A 24,358-nucleotide genomic window follows, 5' to 3' on the forward strand; every position below is an offset into this window, starting at 1 on the left:
ATTTCTTTATTTAAGAAGTATTATTTAGCGCTAGCCTGACCGGAAGGTATCGGAGCGCTTCACACAATTACAGAGCAGTGCAAAAGAAAGCAAAACATAATACAGTAAAGCGAGACATTCAAGATACGAATAGTAGTAAGGAGAATGGTGATGAGTTCCATTACAGGGTCTTGGCAATCCGCATCCGAGAGAGGAGCAATGTCATTTTAAACACTCCGAGCTGCTCCTATCTGTTAGATAGGGAGCGGTCGAGGAAAAGGATTTTGAGCTGACTTTCGAATTTAGGGAAGAGAGGACTAGTTCTGATGTGGGGGGGGGATAGAGTTCCATAATCTGGGCGCATTTCCGGCAAAGGAACTGCCTGGCTTTCTTTTTTTTGTTTTCTAGCTTTTAGCGGGATCAGCAGTAGGGTATTGGAGCTTCTGAGGTTCCTGTTCTGACCTGCTTTTTTGAGTTTGGATGCCAGATATTCGGGTTTGCCTGTGTGAAGGGCTTTGTGGGTGAGGGAGGCTGTTCTAAAGTTAGCTCGCATTTCTACTGGTAGCCACTTGAGTTATTTTAGTGCCGGAGAGATGTGATAACATTTCTTTATTCCAGTGACCATTCTGGCATTGAGGGGTGTTTTCAGAGGAACAAGATGTGTTTTGTCTATTCCCGAGAGGATTGCGTTTCCATAGTCTAGTCTTGACAGCACCAATGCTTGGGTGGCTTGTTTGAGATCTTTGGAAGGAATGAAAGGTTTAATTTTGTTTAGTAGCTTAAGGTTAAGGAAAGCACTCTTCGCCGAGATCTTAATGTGTTTGGTCAAGTCTAGTTTGGAGTCAAGCATGATGCCTAATGATTTAACAGAGTCAGCCAGGGTGAGGTTCCCATTGAGCGCATCAATATCTTTTAACCACTCGACCATTTGTGGGTTCTCTTCTTTGTTCGAGATGAGGAGTAGTTCAGTTTTGTCTGCGTTCAGCTTTAGGAGGTTCCTTGACAGCCAACGTTGCACTTCCTTGAGTGTTTCATTGGGTCTATGAATGTCATTAGAAGAGGAGATTTCCAAGTAGATTTGGGTATCATCAGCGTAGAGATGGAAGGGGATGTTAGCTTTTCTGAGTAGGGTGGAGGGGGGTTCCATGTAAATGTTGAGGAGTTGAGGGGAGAGCACTGAACCTTGGGGCACACCCCTCTTGACTGGGTGAAGGTCAGATTCAAAGCTTCTGATTTTGATTCTTTGGGAGCGGTTGTGTAAGAATGAGGAGAACCAGTTGAGGACCACGTCATCTAGACCGGCCCTTTCTTCGAGGGCTTTGAGGAGAAGATTGTGATCAACTGTGTCGAATGCCGCTGATAGGTCTAGGAGAATGAGGAGGCAACATTGGTCTGAGTCCAGTGATTTGTGTATGTCATCAATTACGTTGAGGATTGCGGTTTCCATGCTGCACCCTTTCCTGCATCCTGACTGATGTGAGTCGAGGTGGTTGGTATTGTCCAAGTGCTGAGTTAGTTGTTGGAGTACACATCTTTCTAGGATTTTGGAAAGGAGAGGAAGGTTATAGACGGGTCTGAAGTTGTTTAAGTTTTTTATGTCACGTCTGTTTTTTTTAGCAGTGGGGTGACATGTCCCACTTTCAGACAGTCTGGGATGATTCCGGTTTTTAGGGAGCTGTTAATAATCCTGCACCACAGTGGGGCTAGGGAGAGTTTCAGTTTTATGGTGAGTTGAGCAGGAAGGGGGTCTAGGGTGTGAGATGAAGGCTTAGAGGTGGAGATAAGTTTGATTATCTCTTCTTCTAGAATGGGCTGGAAGAGTGACCAGGGTTTAATAGTGGGAGGGGGAGCACTACCGAGCACCCCACCCAGGCTGCTATGGGGAGGGGAAGAGCAGTTGGCGATCAGAGAGTGCTCGATCTTGGAGATCTTATCATTGAAGAAGTTGGCGAAGTTGTCGCATTGTTCTTGGGAGGCGTGCCCCAGGGAAGTATCCGGTTTGGAGGTTTGGTGTCTAATAATACTGAAGAGCTCCTTGGGTCTGTTTTTTGCGCTAACCAGAGCAGAGCGAAAATACATGGATTTTTTGTTCTTGATATGATTGTTGTATTTTTTCCGGATAGTTTTGAGTTTGTCACGATGGAAGGTGGTGGGCTAGCTCCTCCAGCGTCTTTCTGCAGCTCTTAGTTTTCTCGTTTCTTCATAAGTGTCAGAGTCGAACCAAGATCTGGACCGAATGGCTCAATTTTTTCTTAGTTTCAAGGGTGCTAGTTGGTCAAGAAGGATTACCATATTCGTGTTATAGAGCGAGGTGAGGTCAGTTGTGGAGAGAACTTTGTCGTTGGGTAAGAGCAGCTTTAACCTATCTTCCATGACTTCCAGGGGGATCTGGGTGAGATTTCTGGACCATTTGGGGGGGTCTTGAACAGGAGGCAGGGATAGGACTCTTTGGTTGATGTGGAATAAGATCATGTGAGGATCCGACCAGTCCACTGGGAGGATGTTGCCGATCGTAATTGTGTCTTGGTGGACAATGATGGGATCCAAGGTCGCTCCTTTGTTGTGAGTTTCTTCAGAACAGTGTTGGGAAAGGTTATTGTCACAGAGGAGAGTATTGAGCGATTGAATTAGTGTGTTGTTGGCCTTGTTCCAACGTAAGTTGAGATCACCCAGGATTATGTAGTTAGTGTCTTTGAGTACGCAGAGGGCAATCAAGTCGGATAGGTGTTCACCGAAAGTGTGGGTGTTGCCAGGTGGGTGATAGAGAAGGTGACCAGCTAAAGGGCTGATATCCTTAATCTTGATGGTGACAGACACTCAAAGGAGCTATATTCGCATGGGTCCATTACAGCGATGTCAATGTCATCTTTATGGATGATGGCTACACCTCCCCCATGTTGGTCTTTTCTATCTTTATTGATGATGTTGAAACCTGGGGGCACGAATATGTCGAAGCAAGGTGGGGAGTTCTCATTTAGCCATGTCTCCGTGATGAATGCAATGTCTAAGTCCTGAGAGAGTATGGCTTCAGCTAATTCAGTTGCATGCTTGGGGGCTGATCTACAGTTAATGAGCATGCAGTTAGTAGATAGATTATTTTTGTTTAGATGCTTTCCTGAATGGGCCCTCGGTATGGAGGTGAGGGAGGGCGGGGGCCTTGTGGTTTTCACGGGAGGGAAGTCTCTTCCAAAGCCCGTGATCACTTGAATCTTGGAGTTAGTGGAAGTTGGGAGAGGGGAGACATAGGTGGAGTCTAAGTCCATAGCTTCCTCATCAGACATTGCTGCTATAGTTCTGGAAGGCCTTTGTGTTTTTATCCCCACATCTTTACTAGTGTGGGTCTGAGCTCCAGGTGTGGGGGCTTTGATTGATTCATGTGGGAGATTGAAGGGGGATCATCGTGTCGGTTCTAGGGGTCTCAGCAGCCGGTTCTCAAGGGTGGGTGAGGTCCCGAATTGGGGTTTTAGAGGAGTAGAGTCAGTCGGATAGGAAGAACTGAATTGGGCATATTGGGGCTTTTGAGCCTTGTCTAGGTTAGAAAGGATGTTATCCAGGCCACTGAATATAATTTCTAACTGACTTTCTAGTAAGGCCAGCTGGTGCGCCATAGTTACCAGGGCTGGTGGCGTACAGTTTTGGGTAGGGACATCTCGTGGGATGGGGGCAGGGTGAAAATTGTGAAGTTTAATGCTGAGTAGGTCAGCCTGGCTGTCTCTGTTAGCAGTCCTCGGTAGGGGGTTTAGTCGTGAGCTCTTCCTCGTGAATCTACTGGAGTGATGAAGGGGTCAATAGACCGAGCCCAAGGGATGGTGTTATGCTGTTGAAGAGGATAAGATTGAGGGGGTGATGGGGATTGATCCTCTTCGGAGATTGACGGGGGTCTGTGGACTGAGCCAGTGGGAAGAAGGAGTGCTGCTGAAGAGGATAAGAATGAGGGGGCAGTGGGGACTGATCTTCCTTGGAAGATTGAAGGTCCTGGTTCATGAGGACAGAGGAGTGGGATGAGTTTCTGTGGGGGGGCTTGGGGATCTCATCAGGGGAGAGGAAGTAGATATTTGCTTCTCCTGATGGGGCAGGTTGATCGGGGAAGGGGGCTGGGGTGGAGCGGGACGAAGAAAGTGAAGATGTGCGGAGCAAAGAGAAGGGAAGAGGGAGTCAAAGGCCTCTAATTTCTCGTTGTTGGGCTGTATCAAAACTGTGCAATTTGAGTAAATGGTCACTGATATGTTCCCTTTTCTAGCTGCCTGATTGGGGAGGGAGGTCGTCAGTTTACAGCTGTGTGAGGTGGTCGTCGTTTTAGATATGTGAAGTTGCATTCCTAATGTGGTGTTCCAGCTCTCAGGTCTATCTGTGTGGAAGATGAGATCCATCTTAACCTGCGCTTTAGAGGAGCAGTGGTACATGTCTACAAATAGCGTTTCTGGGTGTTGTCTGATTAGATTATGTTTGTGGTTTCTTCTCGCTTTTGGAGAGAGGTTAGGGGGGAAGCTAATCACGAAGGCATTCGCGCCGTGCGGTTTCATGTGGATCGGCATGGGGGGGTTCAACGGAAAATGGCGTGCCTTGTGACATTATTGCGAATTATGAAGGAGGACGAGACGAGCTGTTGATAGGGAGGCGGGACTCCGTTGGTCTGGTAGTATCGACTGTCGGAGACTGCCCACGACGAATGTTTGGTGGGGACTTAAGGGTCCACCCTACTATGGGAGCCTTGAATGAGGGGGCACAGAGTGGACTAAGGTAAAAGAGTGGTTGCTTCAGGGGGAGGCAGCGTCAAGGAGCAGGTAGTGGGGGCACAGAGTAGGCTGAGGAGGTATAAGAGTGGTTGCTGCAGGGTGGTGAAAGCGACATGGAACAGGTCTGGTACCTTAAGGTGGGCCAAGAGTCGCTAGAGCAGGCGGAGGGTAGTCCTTCTTGAAAGGTACCAAAAGCACACAGCAGCAGACCAAAGTCAAGCACATTGGTTCCGTCTGTTTCAAGTATCAGTTGTTGCAATCACTCCCGACATCCGCTGCAAGGATGTATACATAACAAAATGTACTTGGAAAGTGGAAGGTGCACTCCAATGAAGTCAGTTACGCAGAAGGATATTTTGAAATGTCTTCACTTTATTTGTATTCTTTCGTTTTCTTAAAAAAGGGGCACAGCCAACACGTTTTGTTCCCCTAGTGCCACGGGAACTTCGTCAGGGCGTATGTAAAACCATAGATATGGTAATGGAGCTTCACAACCGCTTCACATCCTTCAGAGTCACGTATTTTCACAACGGAAACATTTTAAATTCTAATTATTCGCAACAAAATTATTTTTGTGGCTCGTTTATCTGATAAAGCTAAGAATTGGCAAAACCAATAGGTCTGGCTTGTTTTAGGTGTTTGTTTGTTGTTATGGTACATGTCTAGATGTAAAAAAGCAAAGTCACAGAGAGGTAATCAAATTCTGGTTAGGTGGCATGATATGTGCTAAGAGCACATGTTTTACGCTACACCCCTAATTACATGTTCCACACCTCCTGGAAAGCATTGCTAGTTATGCTTCTTTGCCCAAGCCCTCCCCCCTGCCTTTTTCATCTCAGCTAAAGCACTGCTGCCATCTTGCGGTTGTCTGTGTTGATCTAAGATTCTCTATCACAGCTGGGGCCTTACTAAATGAGTGCCCCTGGGGCACAACAGAGGTGGGTCAGTTTTGTGTGCCTCCTAGGCAAATTATATAAGTGGCTGGCGCACATATAGCGCTGACTCTATCTTAAGAGGGTGTTCCTTTATTTAAATATGGTGTGGCCTTACACAAATGAGGGAAGTACTACGCCTCTGCACCCCCGCCGTATTAGGATGCGTAAATAGAAACACATTGGTTCCAATTGATGAATTTTTTTTTGTTCAGAGTTTTATTTAGTGCGAACTCGACCCAAAGGTATCAAAGCATTTTACATGAGCACCAGCTGCGTTACAGACGGACACATTCATTTTCTGCTCGGCATGGGGAGATTAAGTGATTTGCCCAGAATCACAGGATATTAAGCATCCCAGCCGAGACTCGAACCTGGTTCCCCAGTTTCAAGGTCGACCGCTCTGACCGTTAGGTCATATCCTCTCCCCTGACTAGATACATTTAAATCTCCAAATCAAATTGAGCAAAATCACTTATAAAAGTGAAAATAAGTTATACAGCTTATGTTTATAGACAAATGACTGCAATGTCATGGTGACACTTTCTGACTCAAGCACCTAGAGTCGAAACTATCGCTGTGGATTGTTATATGATTATCCCGCAACCCCGGCTCGCGAGTTGCTCGGGCCCGGCCCTGGGCGGATGCAGCTCTTCTTTTCGACCACTCACTTCGCCAACACGAAGCGGAGCGAGGGGGGCAGGTCCGGAGAGACAGCGATCGCACCTGGGTTGGCGGACGGGCTCGATCTTCCGAGTTGGAGGAGGAGAGGGCGAGGCTCTCAAAATGGCGGGCGGCACTACGCAGGGGGACTCCCCTGACTGCTGCGGCCGCTGGAGGTAGGATTGCGTCCTGCGCTACCCCAGCTTGTCGAGACTCTCACCGCAGCAGCTGGCATCATTTCCACTAGTTTTCATTTCGGTGGAGACCCCCACCGAGGGAATCCTCCCAGCGCCTGCCTGACTCTAAGATGGCGGTCGGCGGCGATTCTCGGATGGCGATCGCCGCTTCCACTGGCTCGCCCCAACTTCTCCCTGGCCTCCTGCTAATCCTGCAGCCCCCTCTTGGATTTTTGGCCTGCCTCCTGACCTGCTGCCAGTTTGGGGCCACTGCCAGTGCTGGATTGCCTTGTGGCCCTGCTACACGGGCCAGATCCCCGGACCACTCACCCCTCCCCCCCCACATGGCACCAGGGTTCTGAATGTTGCCGGGAGCCGCTGCTCCCGGAATCCACACCGCCTGCGGTTGAATGCAGACACAACCCACCGGCTGCCGTGCAGCGCCTCACGGCCAACGCGTGACCGCACCAACAGCGTCAACATGGCCTTCACCACCTGGCGCACTCTCACCCCCACCGTGACGGCTGACTGCAAGCTCTCCAAGATGGTGACGCGCCTGCGGCTGACCTCCAGCTTCATCTCCCACCTTCACTCCTGGACTTCTTGACTTTTGCTTTGTCCTGACCGACACTTTGTTGCTGTTTTCGGACAGTTTCTCTGGACTCTAGCCCTCCTCCCATTCCCCCGTCCTTTTCCCCTTTTCCCCGTGGAAGATCCTCAAATGTTCCCTCCCTTTTCTGCTTCCCCCTCTCTCCATACCCTTGCACCCCTCCCACCCTCCCTTTGTGCTGTGACTGTATATTGTAATCACTCTAATCAATGGTATTTGCCTTAGACCTTGCACCGTATACCATTCCTATGTGACCCTTAGAGTTTTTCCAGTCATATCCCCTCCCTATGTATATAGAGATAACTCTAATCACTAGTATATGCAGTAGACCTTTGTATTCTCTACCATTCCTATGTGACCATTAGAGTATATCCGGTCTTATCCCTTCCTATGTATATAGAGATAACTCTAATGACTAGTCTCCTATGTGACTTTTAGAGTATATCCATGTGTATCCATTCCCTATGTATATAGAGATAACTCTAATCACTCGAACATGCAGTAGTCCGCTATGCTCTCTTCCATTCCTATGTGACTTTTAGAGTATATCCAGTCATACCCCTTCCCTTTGTATATAGAGATAACTCTAATCACTAGTCTATGCAGGAGTCCGCTTTGCTCTCTACCATTCCTTTGGTTCTTATGTAAGTCAAAAATTTTGCACATTTGTTCTTCCGATTGTAACCTTCATGCCTTATGGTTGTAACTGGGTCCTATGTAAAGCGCTCTGACACCTTCGGGTAAAGTTCGCGCTATATAAAATTGCATAAATAAATAAATAAATAAATAAATAAAATATGATTGGCCTGTTGGAATACCATTACCCGAAAACAGATTCTTGACAATAATTTCAAGGCAACCGTTGTTCTTTTAAGGAATTTGTCAGAATCATGAATATTTTAATGCACCGCAGAGCCTTGCGCCGTCTGCACCATTTTCCCCAAGTATTACTTTTAAAGTGCAGGTTTTTTTTATACATTGTGAACAGATCGAACATCAACGGTGGATCCCTTGTATGTTTCCTATGCTTTCATAACTGAGTTTGCTATGACTGGTTTGACAAAGATCAGTTCAACTCCCCGAGGACAACCTCAGGGGCACAGAGTTGAAAAGCTCATTGAAATTGCACTACATGAGACTACTTTACAGGACTGCACCGAAGAGTGTTACATGAGTGATGCCTTTTGTAAATCTGAAAAGGAGACTAGAAGGTTTCAAACTAAATCCTCCATGGTTGAAGTGGGGAGAGAGGCACAACAGGGTGCAGGGAAGGGGATTGTCTAAAAGAATTGCCAAGCACCAGGAGAAATACAAGAACCGGTTTGACAAGTCTTAAAATGAAAAGGATGAACTGGAAAGAGTTTGGCAGAGTTCTAGTGAGAAAGGACATTGCCAGTCACCTTGGTATTCAATGACCTTTTAAAGGAACACTTCAGTGATTTTCAATATCCTTGTAATGTAACGCAGTGGGTACTTTATCGCATGAATATAGAACTCCCAGATAGATAAATAAATACATTTTTATATGATCCCAGCTAGGATTGCCTTGACTGCCTTACTGCTAATTAGGTTATGGAGCCTGCCTTATACGTGGCTGAGTTTGGGGTGAGACTTGTCGCTGGCTAAGCTAGATCGAAAAAATTTAAACCTAGATGTGACAGGTCAAGTTTACCAACTGCTAGGCAGAAGGGTGATCCCTGATTGAGTAAGACAGACATAACCCTGGATGAAATGAAAAACTCAGTCTAATCTTGCTGGTATTTTTAGGTCTTCTTTACTTTGGTTGGATTGGGAAACTACGTATCTGGTTTGAATGGATAAGTTAGACTTGCCATGATTAGGTTGAGGAGACAGAAGCATGTCACTTGGAAGAACTCTAGAATTACCTGTCTTCCCCTTATAAGGGATGAGTAGTAAGTCAAAAACAATGAAAGATTAGACCAACTCTAGAGTGCTTCAAGAGTTAGACTTACCCTTAGTTGTGATGAGGAGGCCAGACTTACACCTGTTCAGAGTAAATAGGCCAAATTTCCCCCGGACGACACTTGCCCGTAGGAATGATGAGTAAGCTTGGCTTATCTACTGTCTAGGGTAAGTAGGTCAGATTTACCCTGGGTTCATTTAGTAGGTCAGACTTTCCCCCAGATGAAATTAGCATTTCATACCATCTCCTGGGCGGGATGAGTAGATCAGACGTAGCACTAACTGTGATGAGTAGGGTAAACTTATCCTCTAGTTTAGGGTGAAACTAGTCATTATCTGGAGCGAGTAGGTCATTCTTACCACTTGTTGGGATGAGTATGTCAAACTAACCCCTTTGCAAATTTGAGTATGTATATCTGCTCATCGGTCACTTCACTGGCAGCCTATCAAACAGCATATTCATTTTAAAGTTCTTTGACCTGGTGCATTACACCTTATAATATACTATGCCTAAGATACTGTCTCTTTTATGTCACTTCATGTCCCTACGAGATCTCTTAGATCAAGCTGCCTATTTTTGCTTAGGATTCCTCAATACAACAATGAAGGATTTGGGGCAATATCTTTGAGTATTTTGAACCCTAAGCTTCACAACTCCCTTACTGTTGACTATTGATAGACTTCTCATTTTGTATTTTTACAAAAAAAGTTGAAAACCTACATGTTCTGCTGTCCACTTCCCTGTGTGTCCCTATCCTTTTAGCATTTGCTCCTTTAAGTGCCACGATGGCCTCTGGTAACTGCACTTTACAAATAAATAAATACATTAAATTAATAGACAGACTTACCCCTGGTTGAGGTGAGCCGGCTAGACCTGCCCTTGTTTGGATTGAGAAGGCCATATTTATCCCTGACTAAGGATTTCAAGGTCTGAGCTAACTGTGCTGAAATGACAGACTGATGGGTTAGACAGATCTTGGTGTTTTCTGTGGTTAGACGTAATCCAGATAGTACATCAGATTTATCTTTGGTTTAGGTAAGTAGGTCACACTAATCCTGATTGGGATGAGCAAATCAGATTGACCACTATAAAGGACAAGTAGATCAGACTTACCCTTGGTTGGTTCCCCACTCGTTCCGTATACAGAGGTTCTTGTGCACTGGGTCCTTCATGTATCCTTCATAGCAGACGCACTCTCCTGGAGACAGAAGCAAGTCACTCATGAGAATTCAAGCATTACCATTTGTTTTACATTACTGTTCACCCAGTGGATGCTGGGTAATTGTTTTTTCCTGCACTCTTCCAGGAGATGATTCTCCATCAAGCCCTTTCAATAAATCAACCTGCATGAAGATCTACATGGCCAACTCTACAAGCTGGAAGCCATGCTGCTACATGTGCGTCTGCACCTACTCTGGCACAACAGTTCTGAACCAGTTGCCTACTATTGCAAAGAAAAATAAAATGGGCAACCCAAATTACCCTTGAGGGCTCGGGTAAAGTGAAATGACAAGGTAAGTGTGCCTTCAAGGGATTTATTTAAGTATTTAATTAAGTTATTTTTATCGATACATTTCAAGGCCAGACAGATGGTTTCCTTGTTCATTAATTTCTTTCAATAACTAGTTACACTGCACAGTCTCTTCATGCAATGGATCAGACTCATAGGCAAGACAAGATATAAATCATAAGTTGAAAAGCATACAAAAAACTAAAGCAGAAACGGGTGTACATAAGAAAATATTCACTTTTTATCTCAATTAATCAAATGAAGCTACTTGAAAATACAAACAATGTGACAAGAAGGTAGCAGTATAAAATGTCAAGCCTTCACTGTTACAATTGTCAACACTTTTCTTCTTAATGAAAATAAAACAAATATCAGAAGAAAAAGCGTAGGTCGACGTTTCGGTCTCTACTTTTTCATTGACGAGCCCATCTTCAGGACTGACAAGTTTTATAGTTGTTGACCCCTGAGTTCAAATAAAGTCATGTGACTCAGCTGGAAGTCTTCTCTAATTTGTAAACCGACGTGCATTAATCTCTTAGTATAGTATTAATTAATTAAATACCTAAATAAACCCCTTGAAGGCACACTTACCTTATCATCATACTATTACAAAGGACAAATCTGGCTCCTAAACTAAAAAGGGACGATTCACAAAAACATTTATGAGAACAAGAAGTTGTATTACAGGAGTATGTTTTATACATTCTTACAAGCCTTTGTAGATCGGTCTTTATATGTCCAACTCTCTGCTATTAAAGGTTATTTCTATTTGAATGCTCCCTGAATATCCATATTTTCTTTCATTGTATAACTTTTGTTTTATATATATTTCATTTGGTTTATAGATATTTTGATTCCAGTTCACAGAGGAATGTGACAGTACGTAAAAGAGAACTACTTTACCTATTCTAAAATACTTTTGTGAATAGATCCTTCTGTGATTCCCTCCCACTTGGAACAACTATAATATAGCAGACTGAATTAGCACTGATACCAAAAGTTCAATTACACAGTCACCCAGTCAGAAAAGTCCTCTCTAAATCTCAGCATTTATACCCTCTGGGTCCAGATGTTATGCTTTGTATCAGTGACTCAGTAGTTTTTCACTGATGAGCTGCTGTTTTTGCACCGAACAACCACTGCCAAATTATATTTGCACTGACTTCTCAATGGAAGAACAACAGTTGAGCAGACTCAAATGATTATTTTGCATGGGTTATTTTCCTGGCAATGCTAGTAAAACATTTCTTTGTCACAATTTTAGTGGAGTGTGAAATTTGCTTCTGCATAATTCCGCAAAATTCTGCAAAAAGCATGTACAATTATTCAATATGTTATACTAGCAAATAGTACTACATTTCAGTGCAAAATTCATCCTGAATTTTAGACACAGATGCATTTTGCACTAAAATGCAGGAAAAACCCACAAGCGCTATGAACAACGGCCAATCACGCGTTCAGGTCAGTTGTGTTTTTCCTGTGCTCCTGCACTACAATTTTGCTGATAGCATTACACAATTACAACACGGCGTCATTTTGTGATTTTCCGCTTGACAACTGTGACATAAATTTCCAAACATTATACAGGATTGCGCCAGTGAGAAAGAAATGTTGGTCAAAATATTCACTTTTGCAAAGTTGTTCATTAACTGGTATCCAGGCTGGGGAGGATGCTACAACTGGTGACGAAGTAGGGGATAAGTAACCCAAAGATCGACAGTGCTCTCCCAGAGGGTTTGCCATGGTCCAGAAAAATGCTTGTGTGTTTCACGTGTGCCCCCGTAGAAGTGCGGAATCGATGTTTGGCATACGTGGAGTCAAAGTGCAACCCTAGTCCGTGTGAAGTGTTTGAAGATAACAAAAGCTTCACTGAGAAGTTTGCACAAAGTTGGCCTAGAACCTGCTGGGGAGGCTGTAGAGAGAGTTACTGCACTACTACGCAACCTAAAGCCATAAAGGGGAAGAGGAGGGTGGAGCCAAGGCTGACTACGGCTACTAATGCCGGTAGCAGCGCGGGAGCGACCTCTTGGGAAAAGGTGCCGCTGCCTGAAACAATTGCCGCGCCTGTTGCCATTTGTTTTTAAAAACTGAAACTCTGGAATGAATGCATTTGAATTGAGCACTTGAATATTGTTACACTTTTAAAAGTCCGTTCGAATTGAAACTGCACTTACTGCTGGTTCACTCACTTCCTGGTAGACACGCCATCGCAGAGCGCCAATCAGGGAAGAGGGGGTGGAGCCAAGGCTGACTACAGCTACTAATGCCGGTAGCAGCGCGGGAGCGATCACTTGGGAAAAGGTGCCGCTGCCTGAAACAATTGCTGCGCCTGATAACATTTGTGTTTAAAAACTGAAACTCTGGAATGAATGCATTTGAATCGAGCACTTGAATATTGTTACACTTTTAAAAGTCCGTTCGAATTGAAACTGCACTTACTGCTGGCTCACTCACTTCCTGGTAGACACGCCACCGTAGAGCGCCAATCAGGGAAGAGGGGGTGGAGCCAAGGCTGACTACGGCTACTAATGCAGGTAGCAGCGTGGGAGCGCAGCGGACGCACGCGGCGGGTGCGGCGAAGGCGTGTCAAGCCCGCCTGCACCCGTCTGCGGCCGGCAGCAGCAAGGGGCAAGCTACTATGCCCAACTAAAATGTACTCCACAGCTGCTCTAAAAAAAATTTACTCGAAGGAGTTAACAGTTAACAATGTTACACTAGCCAGATTAAGCTAAAATGGCATAAGGAAATTAAGATCTTAATTCCCCGAATTCAACCACCCTAAGACTACTATGGTACATACCGAGCCCAAGGCTACGAAGGAAGAAAAAGCACTCTCGATAATCTATTTAAATACCCGCTCCCTGCCCAAACACCAACTTGATATATATAATTTGTTGGCGTCAGAAAAACCAGACATTCTATTACTTACTGAAACCTGGCTAACATAGGACTCGGCCCTGGACATTCTAGCAGAGCTACCTAACGAATTCTATATTATTCAAGCTAACCGTCCACAGGGGAAAAAGGGAGGGGGAGTAGCAGCCACTGTGCATCAAAACCTTAAACTTACGCCACTCGCTCACCAGACCTACCTGTCAGACAATTTAGTACTTAAACTGGAATCTAACATCACTCCTCTGGTCTGTGTGTTACTCTACAGACCACCACAGAACATGCCGCAGTTCCCAAAGTCCCTGAGTGAACAAATGTCACAACTAGTAACTAATCATGCAAAAATACTGATGGTTGGTGACTTCAATTACTGGGCCAACGACTCAGCAGGGGGACCCCATTCAGTCGAATTAACTGATCTACTTGCAGGGCTTAACCTAAAAGAGTGTATCTCCACGGCAAGAAATATCAAAGGGCATACATTAGATCAGGTGTGGTCCAACAACCTGCCTATAACCAATTTAGAATTCACACCGTGCATATGGTCTGACCATCATCTCATTAAATTCACTATAAATATCCCCACTCACCCTAAAACAACTAATCATGACCCTGGCTCACGGAGGAGCTGGAGCACTATTAATAAAGATCAATTCTTAGAGTCATTGATTACCACTATCCTTAAAGGCCAACCATCTATTAATCAATGCGAGGAAGACCTATCACTCTGGCTGATGACAGCCAGCAATAAACATGCCCCCCTCAAGAAATGACACCGTGCTCGTCGTCACAAAGCCCATAGTTGGTTCTCCCCTGAGTTAAAAAAATGGAATCTTGACCTACGCCAAGCAGAGAGAAAGTGGAGAAATAAATACTCTCTGGACGACAAAAGCATTTTTTTACAAGTACGTGGTACTTATAAAAAGGCGATAATGACTACCAAGGCCAAAAACTTTTCGTCTAAAATCATCAACTCCACAAACCGCTCTAAAGACATCTTTTCAATCATTATTGAATTATCCAATCCGGATAGAATAACAGTGAAACCTAATACCTCTCAATCCTTATGTGAATCCCTAAATAATTTTTTCATTGAAAAAATTAAAATCATTAAAAACAGCATTCCTAGCTGTCCGAGCCCTGCGTACCCCATAAAACCTAAGAACTCACAAAAGTTGGAACAAATTCCATTAATAAACCAAGAATTTTACACAGACCTACTAGTCAAAGTAAAATCGGGATCTCCAAGGGACTGCTGCCCCCCTTGGTTCCTTAAGGAAATATTTACTGCCTGCCCAAGTCCAGCCGTGACCCTCCTAAATGAGTCACTGCTCCATGGTCAGGTACCGGAGTCCTTTAAAAAAGCCATAATCATCCCTTTGTTAAAAAACCAAGAGCTGAACTAAAAACCCTAACTAATTTCGGATCTATATCATTGCTCCCCTATCTAGCTAAACTGCTTTAAGCTCATGTAGCTAAAAGTCTATTCACTTTCCTGGAGCACTCTGAATACCTAGATGCACATCAGGCACGTTTCCGTCCAGCTCACTCGACAGAGTCAGTGATTCTGTCTGTATTGGACACTATGAGAGGAAAGGCAGATAGGGGTCTCCCTCAAGCCTTGGTGCTTTTGGATCTCTCAGCCTCCTTTGACACGGTTGACCATAACATCTTGATCGACCGTGTCAGGGATGCGGATGTCGAAGGATCAGCCCTGAATGGACTAAATCATTCCCCACAAACCGATCCCAGTCAGTACATTTTGGTGGCTTTACGACCCCCATGATTAAGACTACTTGTGGAGTCCACCAGGGATCCTCACTTTCACCTCATTTATTTAATCTTTACCTTCTCCCTTTGGTTCACGCACGCATTAAAAGAAAGGAACATCCAAACCTTCAATTATGCGGATGATTTCCAGTTAGTATTTCCTATCAGTAACTCCTTGACCTCCACTCATGAATTTCAGTCGACAATGCTGTTCATCTGGGATTGGATGAACAGTAATCAACTGAAATTGAACCCGGATAAAACAGAACTAATCCTTACGGGAGGTTCACTCAATCCCTGGAGCTCCCATTTCTGGCCCAAAGAGCTGGGACAAACCCCGACTCCATCTAAATACACCAAAATCTTGGGAGTGGTGGTCAATTGTGACCTCACCATGAAATCTCAAATTGGATCTGTCATTTCCACCTGCTTCTTCCAATTAAGGAAAATAAAGAAAATCAGCAGGTTCCTAACTCAAGAAGCTAAACTTCAGGCAGTCCTCGCCATGGTGATATCACACATTGACTATGCCAACTCCCAATATTATGGCATCCCGGCATACCTCACTCACCTTCTCCAGATGGTACAGAACCAGGCGGCCAGACTGATTCTGCAGGAAAACAAACGCCAACATGTCTCCCCCCTTCTGAAAAACTTTCACTGGCTTCCTATATCACAGAGATGCGCCTTCAAACTGGGATGCATCATTTTCAAATCCTTGAATGGCAGAAATCCCAAATTCATTGACAGCATGATTGAAAGATACAATCCAACTCCTAATCTGAGATCCGCCCATTTGCATCTTTTGACAACACCTTCTTTCAAACAGAAACAATTTGGAGGATCCAGATTCTCCACACTGGCCCTTAAGATACTGGAATTCCATGCCTCTAGAGATTAGATTCTGTACAGACCTCATGACCTTCCGCAAACTTAAAAAAACATGGCTTTTTAAACAAGCATTCGAGTAATCACTCAAATAAATTCACCACCCATTACCTTTCCAAGCGGCGCCAAGAAACCAATCTGGTGTATGAGCGCTATACAAATTGACTATAACATAACATAACATAAATCATATGGTGTAAGAATGCTAAAGGTGGATGCAACCAGGTTTTGAAAGAGCAGCAAAGCGCAAGCTAATGCTATGATCAGAAGCGCTGCGTGGCAGAGAGCATTCAGGTGTCAGACAGTGCGCAGAGACGCCTAAAAGCAAAGTGAGCCAAATACAGTAAACAGTCATCTGCTTACCAGAACTGAGTAAAGAGAGTCATCTTAACATAGAGCTGGGTGGAGTGGCCCAAGAGGAAGTGCCCAGAGTTGTCCTTGTGGAGCGCTACATAAACGAAGCAACGCACCACCAAAGCTGCAGTGTGGAGCTTAAAACAACTCCAGAGGTGTCCGAAAATCAGTAGCCTAGAGCAGCAATCAGAATTGTGAAAGTGTGCTCTTCCAATGAAGACCAAAAAAGAGATAACATTTCCTGCAAGTATCAAAGATGACCCAGAGGCCAGTATGTCACAAGGCCTCAGAAATAGTTTGCATAAACACGATCACCAAGCAGTGTCAGAAAGAACACTGCTCTCTACAGCAATAAGTTCCACCAACGGTTACAATGCCGCTGCCACCTTCTTTAAACCACCATCACCATTTGATAATGCCTAAAAGGTGAATATTGGTGACAGATGGACTGCCTGGATAGAGGCATTTGATGATTTAATTGATGCAATAATATGTGTAGATAACAAGAAGATTATCAAATACCATAAGAATTTTGCTGGTAAAGGTGTAAAAGAAATCTTAAAGAAAATGCTGCAAGCTGGCGAAATTGCATACTGTCAAATCAAAGCAGCCTTGAATCTCAAGTTCAATCTAATGCCAAATGTAGACTACAAAAATTAAATTTTCAGTCAAGAAGGACAGAATGTTGGTGAAACCATCGAAGATGTTGTTAAGAGACTAGACACGCTCATCAAACACTGTAAGCTCAATTAATTTAAGGAAGGGGAAGCTATCCGTCTCAGAGAGATTGACGGATGCCTGTCAGATTCTTTCAGAAGACGACTGCTAAGAGAAACTCTTAGGGGCCCATTAGGATGTTGGGCAGATCGTCACCACCATGCGGGCAGTGGCGATCTGGCCGATATCCTTTGCCGCCAGCCACCCATTTCCCGCCTGCCATATTAGTATGGCGTGTGGGACCGCGGCGGACAGAAAGACCATCTGCGCTTTTCCGCCCCGGTCGCCTTGCAGCCGGGGCGGAAAATGTTTAATATGGTGGGGCTGTCTATTAGACACCGTCAGCCATATTATGATGGTCTTTGGGGAATGCCTTTCCGTGGCGGCAATGCCATTGCGGCGGGCGGCGCTTTCTGCAACGCCTGCCGCAATGGTAAAAATACAGGATGTGCCCGCCAGTGTGGCGGGCACATCCTAATGGCCAAGGCGGAACCGCCGCTCCGATGGCCGGCGGTCCCGTTATGCACGGGGATGGCGGGCGGGCAAAGTCCGCCCGCCATCCTAATGGACCCCTTAGTCTGGAGCATGTTCTTCTGGCTTCCAGAGCTGAAGAGTGTGCCAATCGACAAACTGCTGACATGGAGGCTGGAGGTGCCAAGTGTAAGTAAGTCATGAATGCGTGAAATAAGCCTAGGCACAATTTGGGAAATGTCTCCATGGAAAAAGTAGTTGTGCTTCAGGTGGGGATTTTCGTTTCCACACGAAGGTAACTGTCCTGATATTGGACAGATCTGCAAAGGCCGTGGGAAGGAGAACCATTCTGTAATAGTCTGAAAGGTGAAGGAAAAAAGTGTGTCACAGCCTGAAGACAAAATGGCCACTTGAACGTTCCAGAAGAGACATTCGATGTACGCCAACAAGGCCAAACGACCACACCAGCGGAGGCAAATTGACACCAAACAAAGTCAACCGTCATCTAAATCATCGTCAAATAGTTCTTCAGTATCAGTGTCAAGTGAAAGTGAAGACGATGGTTGTGCAATATCGATCTTTACTTCAGAGAAACTTGCATATGTTGGACTGGCCGCATGTAAGGGGAAACTGCTGCTCAAAGAAAGGTCAACATAACAAAGCACCAAAGTCATTCAAACATTGTCCAAAAATCACACTAAAAGTCAATAGTTGCTCAATACCTTTTATTGACAGTGGTGTGTCGGTAAACATTATGCCTGAGGAGAAATACAATGAACTATCTCCATTGCCCCGACTTGCGCCATTGAAAACTAAAATGTATACATGGGCTGCATCAACGCCACCAAAAAGTCATGGTTAATTTGTAGCGACAATGAGACACAAGAAAACAAAAGTACAAATACCCATTCATATACTTCAAGGTACAGCATCAAGTGCCTGTTTACTCACCTTCAGCACAGTTGCTGATATGGGATTGATATCAGTGAACTATAACCTGAATGCTCATCATGAAAGAGTAAGTCAGTTTCCTTTGTTATTTCATGGGTTGGGAAAACTCAAGACTATGAAAGTTTGATTACACAATAATGAGGATGTCCGTCCTATTGCTCAAAGGCACAGACGAACTGCATTTTATTTAGAGGAAGCTGTTGAAAAAGAACTTGTATCCTTACTCAGACATGATATCATTGAGAGTTCCACTGCTCCGATGCCATGGGTTTCTCCCATAGTGGTAGAAACCAAAAAGGGCAGTGAAGGAGTGTACGCACCTGTGTGGATATTCGTCAAGCAAACAAGGCAACTGAAAGAGAACGACATCCAGGTTCACACATTGCCGCCATGATAACACAATTGAATGATGCAAAGCTATTCTCTCACCTTGATTTAAATAAAGAATATCCTCAGTTGGAACTTGAGGAGAACTGAAGGTACATTACAACCTTTTCTGCACATATTTGTCTGTTCCGTTACAAAATACTAGGTTTCGGTATGTCATCAGCTGCAGAGCAGTTTCAAGATGTTATTTGACGTATCATACAGCGAGCCATGAATGCTTTCAATTATAGTGATGACATATTGGTTTTCAGAGCGACACAGAAGGGCACGATTAAGCTCTCCAGCAAGTGTGTCATTTGCCCACTGATGCAGTCTTAATTTCGAATGCTGAGAAATGTGAGTTCCATCAGACAAGCTAAATTTCTTTGGCCATATCTTTTCTGATGGGGGCATGACACTCAATCCAGCTAAACTGCAAGCCTTGTCAACTGCCAGTCCCCCACAAGATGTTTCCATGTTACGTTCATTCCTTTGCATGGCCAGCTACTGCTCAAGATCTATAAAAGACTTTGCCGGAGGAGCCAAGCTCGCGATCGTAATGGTCGCTTTGTAGCTCGGCTCCGTCAGCCTTCCGGCCTGACTCGCATATCCTGCTGCATATCCTGCCCCGAGACGACACACTCGAAAAGAAACAGAAACGTAACGTGTTGCTCCTACTCACCGTCTGACCTGGAGGCTCCTGCGTGCCGCAGTTCCGAAGTTGTGCCCCCGGAGGGACCGGGGCCTCCGCGGTGATGAGACCGGGGCCGCGCCTAATGGACCCAGCCTGGCGTTGATGTAAACGTCGGCCCCGGCCGAGAGAGTGAGCCACTGGCGAGGGGCCATTGTGCGAGCATCCCGGTGGTCCAGATCCGGGCTTGCCTTGGCGACCGTAAGGGTTGGTGCGGGGCGCGGTGCTCTGAGGACTGATCGTGTGAAGGGGTCCCCCCGCCTCTGCTCCGTCCATCCACCCTGGAGCCTCGCGCCCGGGCTCTGTTCGTCAGACACGCCAGCGATAGTACAGGCGGACCCCAGACTTTGGCGGCTCTCCTTTCTGCACCAAGGCTGCCATTAGCGTGACCCCCTTGGTACCTGAGGGGGTCCGCATCTGTGGGACTGATCCGAGAGTCGAGGAGGGAGGTGATGAGGCTGAACCTACAAAATGGCGGCCGTCGAACTAAGCCGTGGATATCCTCAAGACGGCGGACTTGGGTTGCTGGACTGCACGGGGGCCTGGACATGTGTGCGTGAGCCTACAATTGGCGATGTTCTTGACGCATTACGATCCTTGCATGCGGCCTTGGCCCCCGGTGCCCCTGGGAGATCGGTGCGGTCCGCCGCCATCTTAGATGGACGGTTCTTCATGGTCCCCTCTCGTCTCAGTGATCCCTCTACCTCGCCCCCCTCGGTCGCGACGAGAGTTACTACCGCTGTCCGTCGACAGGTCTGCAAGCAAGTGGCTTTGGAACCTCCTGCGCTTCAATGTTTGGAGTTCGGGGACTTGGATATCGTGCTGGGGCCCGATCCTACCCGAGTGCCCGAGAAGCATGGTGGACTGCTGCATATCTTTGCCTTGATGAGGTCGTGTCTCTGTACTGCAGGAGAACCCCCGCTTTTCCGAACGGCGAGACTGAACTCCTGTTTTTTACTGCCCTTGTTGACATTGTTGGGACACTTGAACTGCATACCCGGACTTTTGTTCTATTGCCTATGGATTGACCTCCCTGGCCTACGTTTCTATCGGAACTTTTTTCATTTGTGTGATTGCCCCGCACCGAGTTGCTCACTTCCCGCTGTCACGTGGTGGGTGGTAATTGTGGCTAAGAAAGGCCTGGGGTGAGATACATTGCTCCCGGTGGATTGCTGGTGTGCAGAGCCGTGGCGCAGTTGCCCGTATACATAGTGCTGTAGGTGACCCCCTTGTAAGTTCTATGACGCTCGAGATTGTGTCGTTTTCGTTTAAACATATTACCTTTATATGGTTGGGCGGAGGGCTGAAGCCGACCGTTTTGTCTCTACTCCTTTATTCCTCCCTCTTACTTCTTTCTGTCTTCATGTCCCTTTTTTTGTCTCTTTCTTCCTCTTCTCTCTCTTGTCTCTACTACATTTCGGGTTCTGATTTAGGGCGACAGGCACGCTGCTGGGGGGGTAGGCCGTAGCCTTCTGCAGGGGTGCTGGGTGGGATGGGTGGGATGGGTCTTATCTGCTGTTTTATTTTCCTTAGTTCTATGGCCCTTTTGTGTCTCTTATAGGAGCGCCGCGTCTGTCCCTGCCTCCCATGGTATGATTGGGGTGGGGTCTGTATTATCGCTGCTCTCCTTCTTGTGGCTATGCTGCATTTCAATTGCGACTCCCATCCCCTCCTCGTTGATAATAATCCTGCTCTTTTATGTGTCCTTGCTACGGGGTGCTTGTATCGGCGCGGCGTTCTTCTCTTTCAGTCTGTATTTTTCTTTTTCCCCTCTTCCTTCCCCTCCCCTTCTACTTTTTTCTCTCCCAAAGGTTAGTATGACGGGTTAGCTCTAGTGATGTCAATATTCCGGCTCCTTTGTTCTGTTTCCAAGGTACTACTGGGTGGTGGATGTGCATAGGATGAGTCTAATTGAATGTTGATTCATGTTAACCACATCTGTTTTCATACTGATGTATACTGTAGTGACACTCCTCCGCATTGCTGCCCTTTAGCTTTCTTGTAGCCACTGGTTTGCTTTGGGAACCCGAATTCATTTATGCTGTAGCCGAGCCTGTTATACTCCTTATCGCAATATTATAAAAATTAACCTTCTTTGTTCCTGTTTGCGGGCCGTCCAGATCCTTCCCCCTTCCCCCTCCCCTTTTTTGGGCTGTATTGATTGCGCTAGATTATGATTGACTCTGTATATTTTCCTTCTGGATTTCTTGACTGCTCTATCGTGTTGTGGCCGGCCGGACTGGTTGTAGGCCCAGATTTGTATATCCTTTCTGTACAAATAAAGGTTTAAAAAAAAAAAAAAAAAAAAAGACTTTGCCGGTGTCAGCACACCATTAAGAGATTTGACAAAAAAGAATGTTTCTTCTCATTGGTCACATGAATGCGAGCAAAGTTTCTAAAAAATCAAACAAACTATTAAAAACGCTATTGAAATGGCATTCTTTGATCCAAAGTTTCATACTGAGGTTGTTGTTGACCCTAGAACGGGTCAAGTTAGGTGCAATCCTTGCACAGCACAGCAAACACCCAGTCCAGATCTTCTAAGTGACCTAATTGAGCATCCCATGTAAGCCTAGGTTTCTTTAGGATGTTGGACATATTGTTATTTATGTTTTTGTACACAAATGAGACTGCCTTTTCTGTGATCTTCCCCATCCGGAACCTACCTTCAAGGGGTACATACTCAAGGAGGTCTGCGGTGACAGATTCTGCTTCTCAAGCATGCATACGTTGGAGGTACTTAAAGTGTTGCGTATCATGGAGTTGGTGCTCACACTGGACAGAAGTAAAGAACACAAGGACAACCCCTCTATTAAGTCAACCACCTTAGAAATGCCAACGCTGTCCCAGTCACTAAACAACTTCAACAGTTTAAGCTCTTTAAAGCGGCTCCCAACCCACAGTGGAGTTTCCTGGGTAATTCTCTTCATCTACACTTGTTCGTCTTATGCCATACCTCCAATGTCGCCTGGGTTGCATATATGAGGCGTCTCATCCTCCCTCTCCCATAGAGATAAGTTTGATTTGAAAATTGTGTTCTCTTCAATGCATAGATAGGGTGACCTCCCTCAACATGGCCCCAGTCATTTATTGCAATCAGGTCGGAGGCCCAATAATAGCCCCTAATATCCGGGTGGGATATGCCTCCATTGTGGGAATTCCATTGCAGTGTCTGGAGGACTATTCTGGGATCTGTCTCATTCCATAACAGTTTCTGAAGCTTGCCATCAATTTTAATAAAGACCTCATCCGGGACTCTATAATAGGGGTTTTGTAGGGCATATAGAAACTTTGAAAGGGTGACCATCTTAAACACAGCTGCCCTACCCAAGATCGTGAGAAGCAAGGCTCTTTATTCAGTAGCATCTGTATGAAATTCTGTCGATATTTTCCTTACATTTAGTTTCATGCTGCAGTCAGTGTCTAGTGTTGCATAGATACCCAAATACCAGAAGCCCTCTCCCGTCACTCCCACTCTCCCAGAAAAGCCTACTAAGGCACCATGATCATTCACAGAGCATAGGACTGATGTATCCCCATTGATAGTGTACCCCAAACGAACACCATCGTTTTCAAAGGTCTGACATTGCTGGAATCAAATTCTTTAGTTGGGTAAAGTACAAAAGGGTGAAGCATATAACAGATTTTTTTCTTCAGATATCGGGGATCCCACTGCCTTAATCATATAGCATTGTTGACAATCTTTGGTAATCCAAAGGCAAATATGCTTCTCCCACTGAACATTGGAGTCTGTGATTACACAAATACAACTACACCATAATGCACCATTCAGGGAAAGTTCAAAATCCTGCCAACTACTTCTCACAAGGGCGTCTACAGTGCCCTGGCACCCCGTTCAAGGTGGCTGAAGCATACATAAATTTAATTGTGAAATCAAGCACACCAGCTGCCATTTCGTTGGAACAAATAGTCTCTGCCAGGAGTAAAGATAGTTGCATGTTAAAACTGAAAGATATTTTTACACATCAGACTTGGCACAAACTCCCTCAACCTCTTACAAGTGACAGTGAATACCAGAAATTTTAAAATGTCAAAGATGAACCGTCCGTTACTCAGGATGGCATTACCCTAAGATGTTTGAGAATTATTATTCCAGAGAAACTGCGACAACAGATGATTGAAGTGGCCCAGGTAGGACATTGTGGAATCGCAGCCACCAAATGAGCTCTCTGAAACCGAGTCGGGCTTCCATATCTCGATAAGAGAGTTAAAATAGCATTGAACGCCTGTCATCTATTCAACTGCCTTTCATCGAAAACCACTCAACACACCTTATACATGTCCGAGTTGAATGCATGGGAAAGAATTGCTGTTGACTTTTTGGTCCACTCGACAAACGACATCACCTTATGGTGATTGTTGATGAGTACTCTCTCATCTATCACCCAATAAAGAGTCATCAAGCATCTTTGAGACATGGTGGTGCTTCCGGAATCCTAAAATCAGACAACGGGCCCCCTTTTCACAGTCGATAATGCAGAGACTTTCTCATTCATCTTATTATGAAGCATCAGAAAAGCACATCTCTTTGGCCAAAAGTACTCTAAAGAAAGCTGTTCAGCGTGCTGTATTGGACAAGCTCAACCTTAAAACTGTTTTGAATTCTACTCTTTGAGCTTACCATTCAAACCCTCACTCGACCACAGGTGAAAGCCTGCAAAAATGATGTTTGAGAGAGCCATGAAGATCAAGTTACCTCAATGGACC

General features: G+C 45.3%; 1 protein-coding gene across 1 annotated transcript in view; it reads right to left on the reverse strand.

Annotated features, from left to right (window-relative positions):
• ASTN1 (astrotactin 1) overlaps nt 1-24,358 on the reverse strand; it is a 751,257-nt gene that overhangs the window by 290,041 nt on the left and 436,858 nt on the right. Inside the window, exon 8 of the mRNA XM_078659225.1 lies at nt 10,134-10,218. Within this exon, the coding sequence (XP_078515351.1) occupies nt 10,134-10,218 (85 nt within the window). The remainder of the gene's footprint in view (nt 1-10,133; nt 10,219-24,358) is intronic.

The sequence above is a fragment of the Lissotriton helveticus genome, chromosome 1_1, assembly GCF_964261635.1.
Source record: "Lissotriton helveticus chromosome 1_1, aLisHel1.1, whole genome shotgun sequence".
Classification (NCBI taxonomy): Eukaryota; Metazoa; Chordata; class Amphibia; order Caudata; family Salamandridae; genus Lissotriton; species Lissotriton helveticus.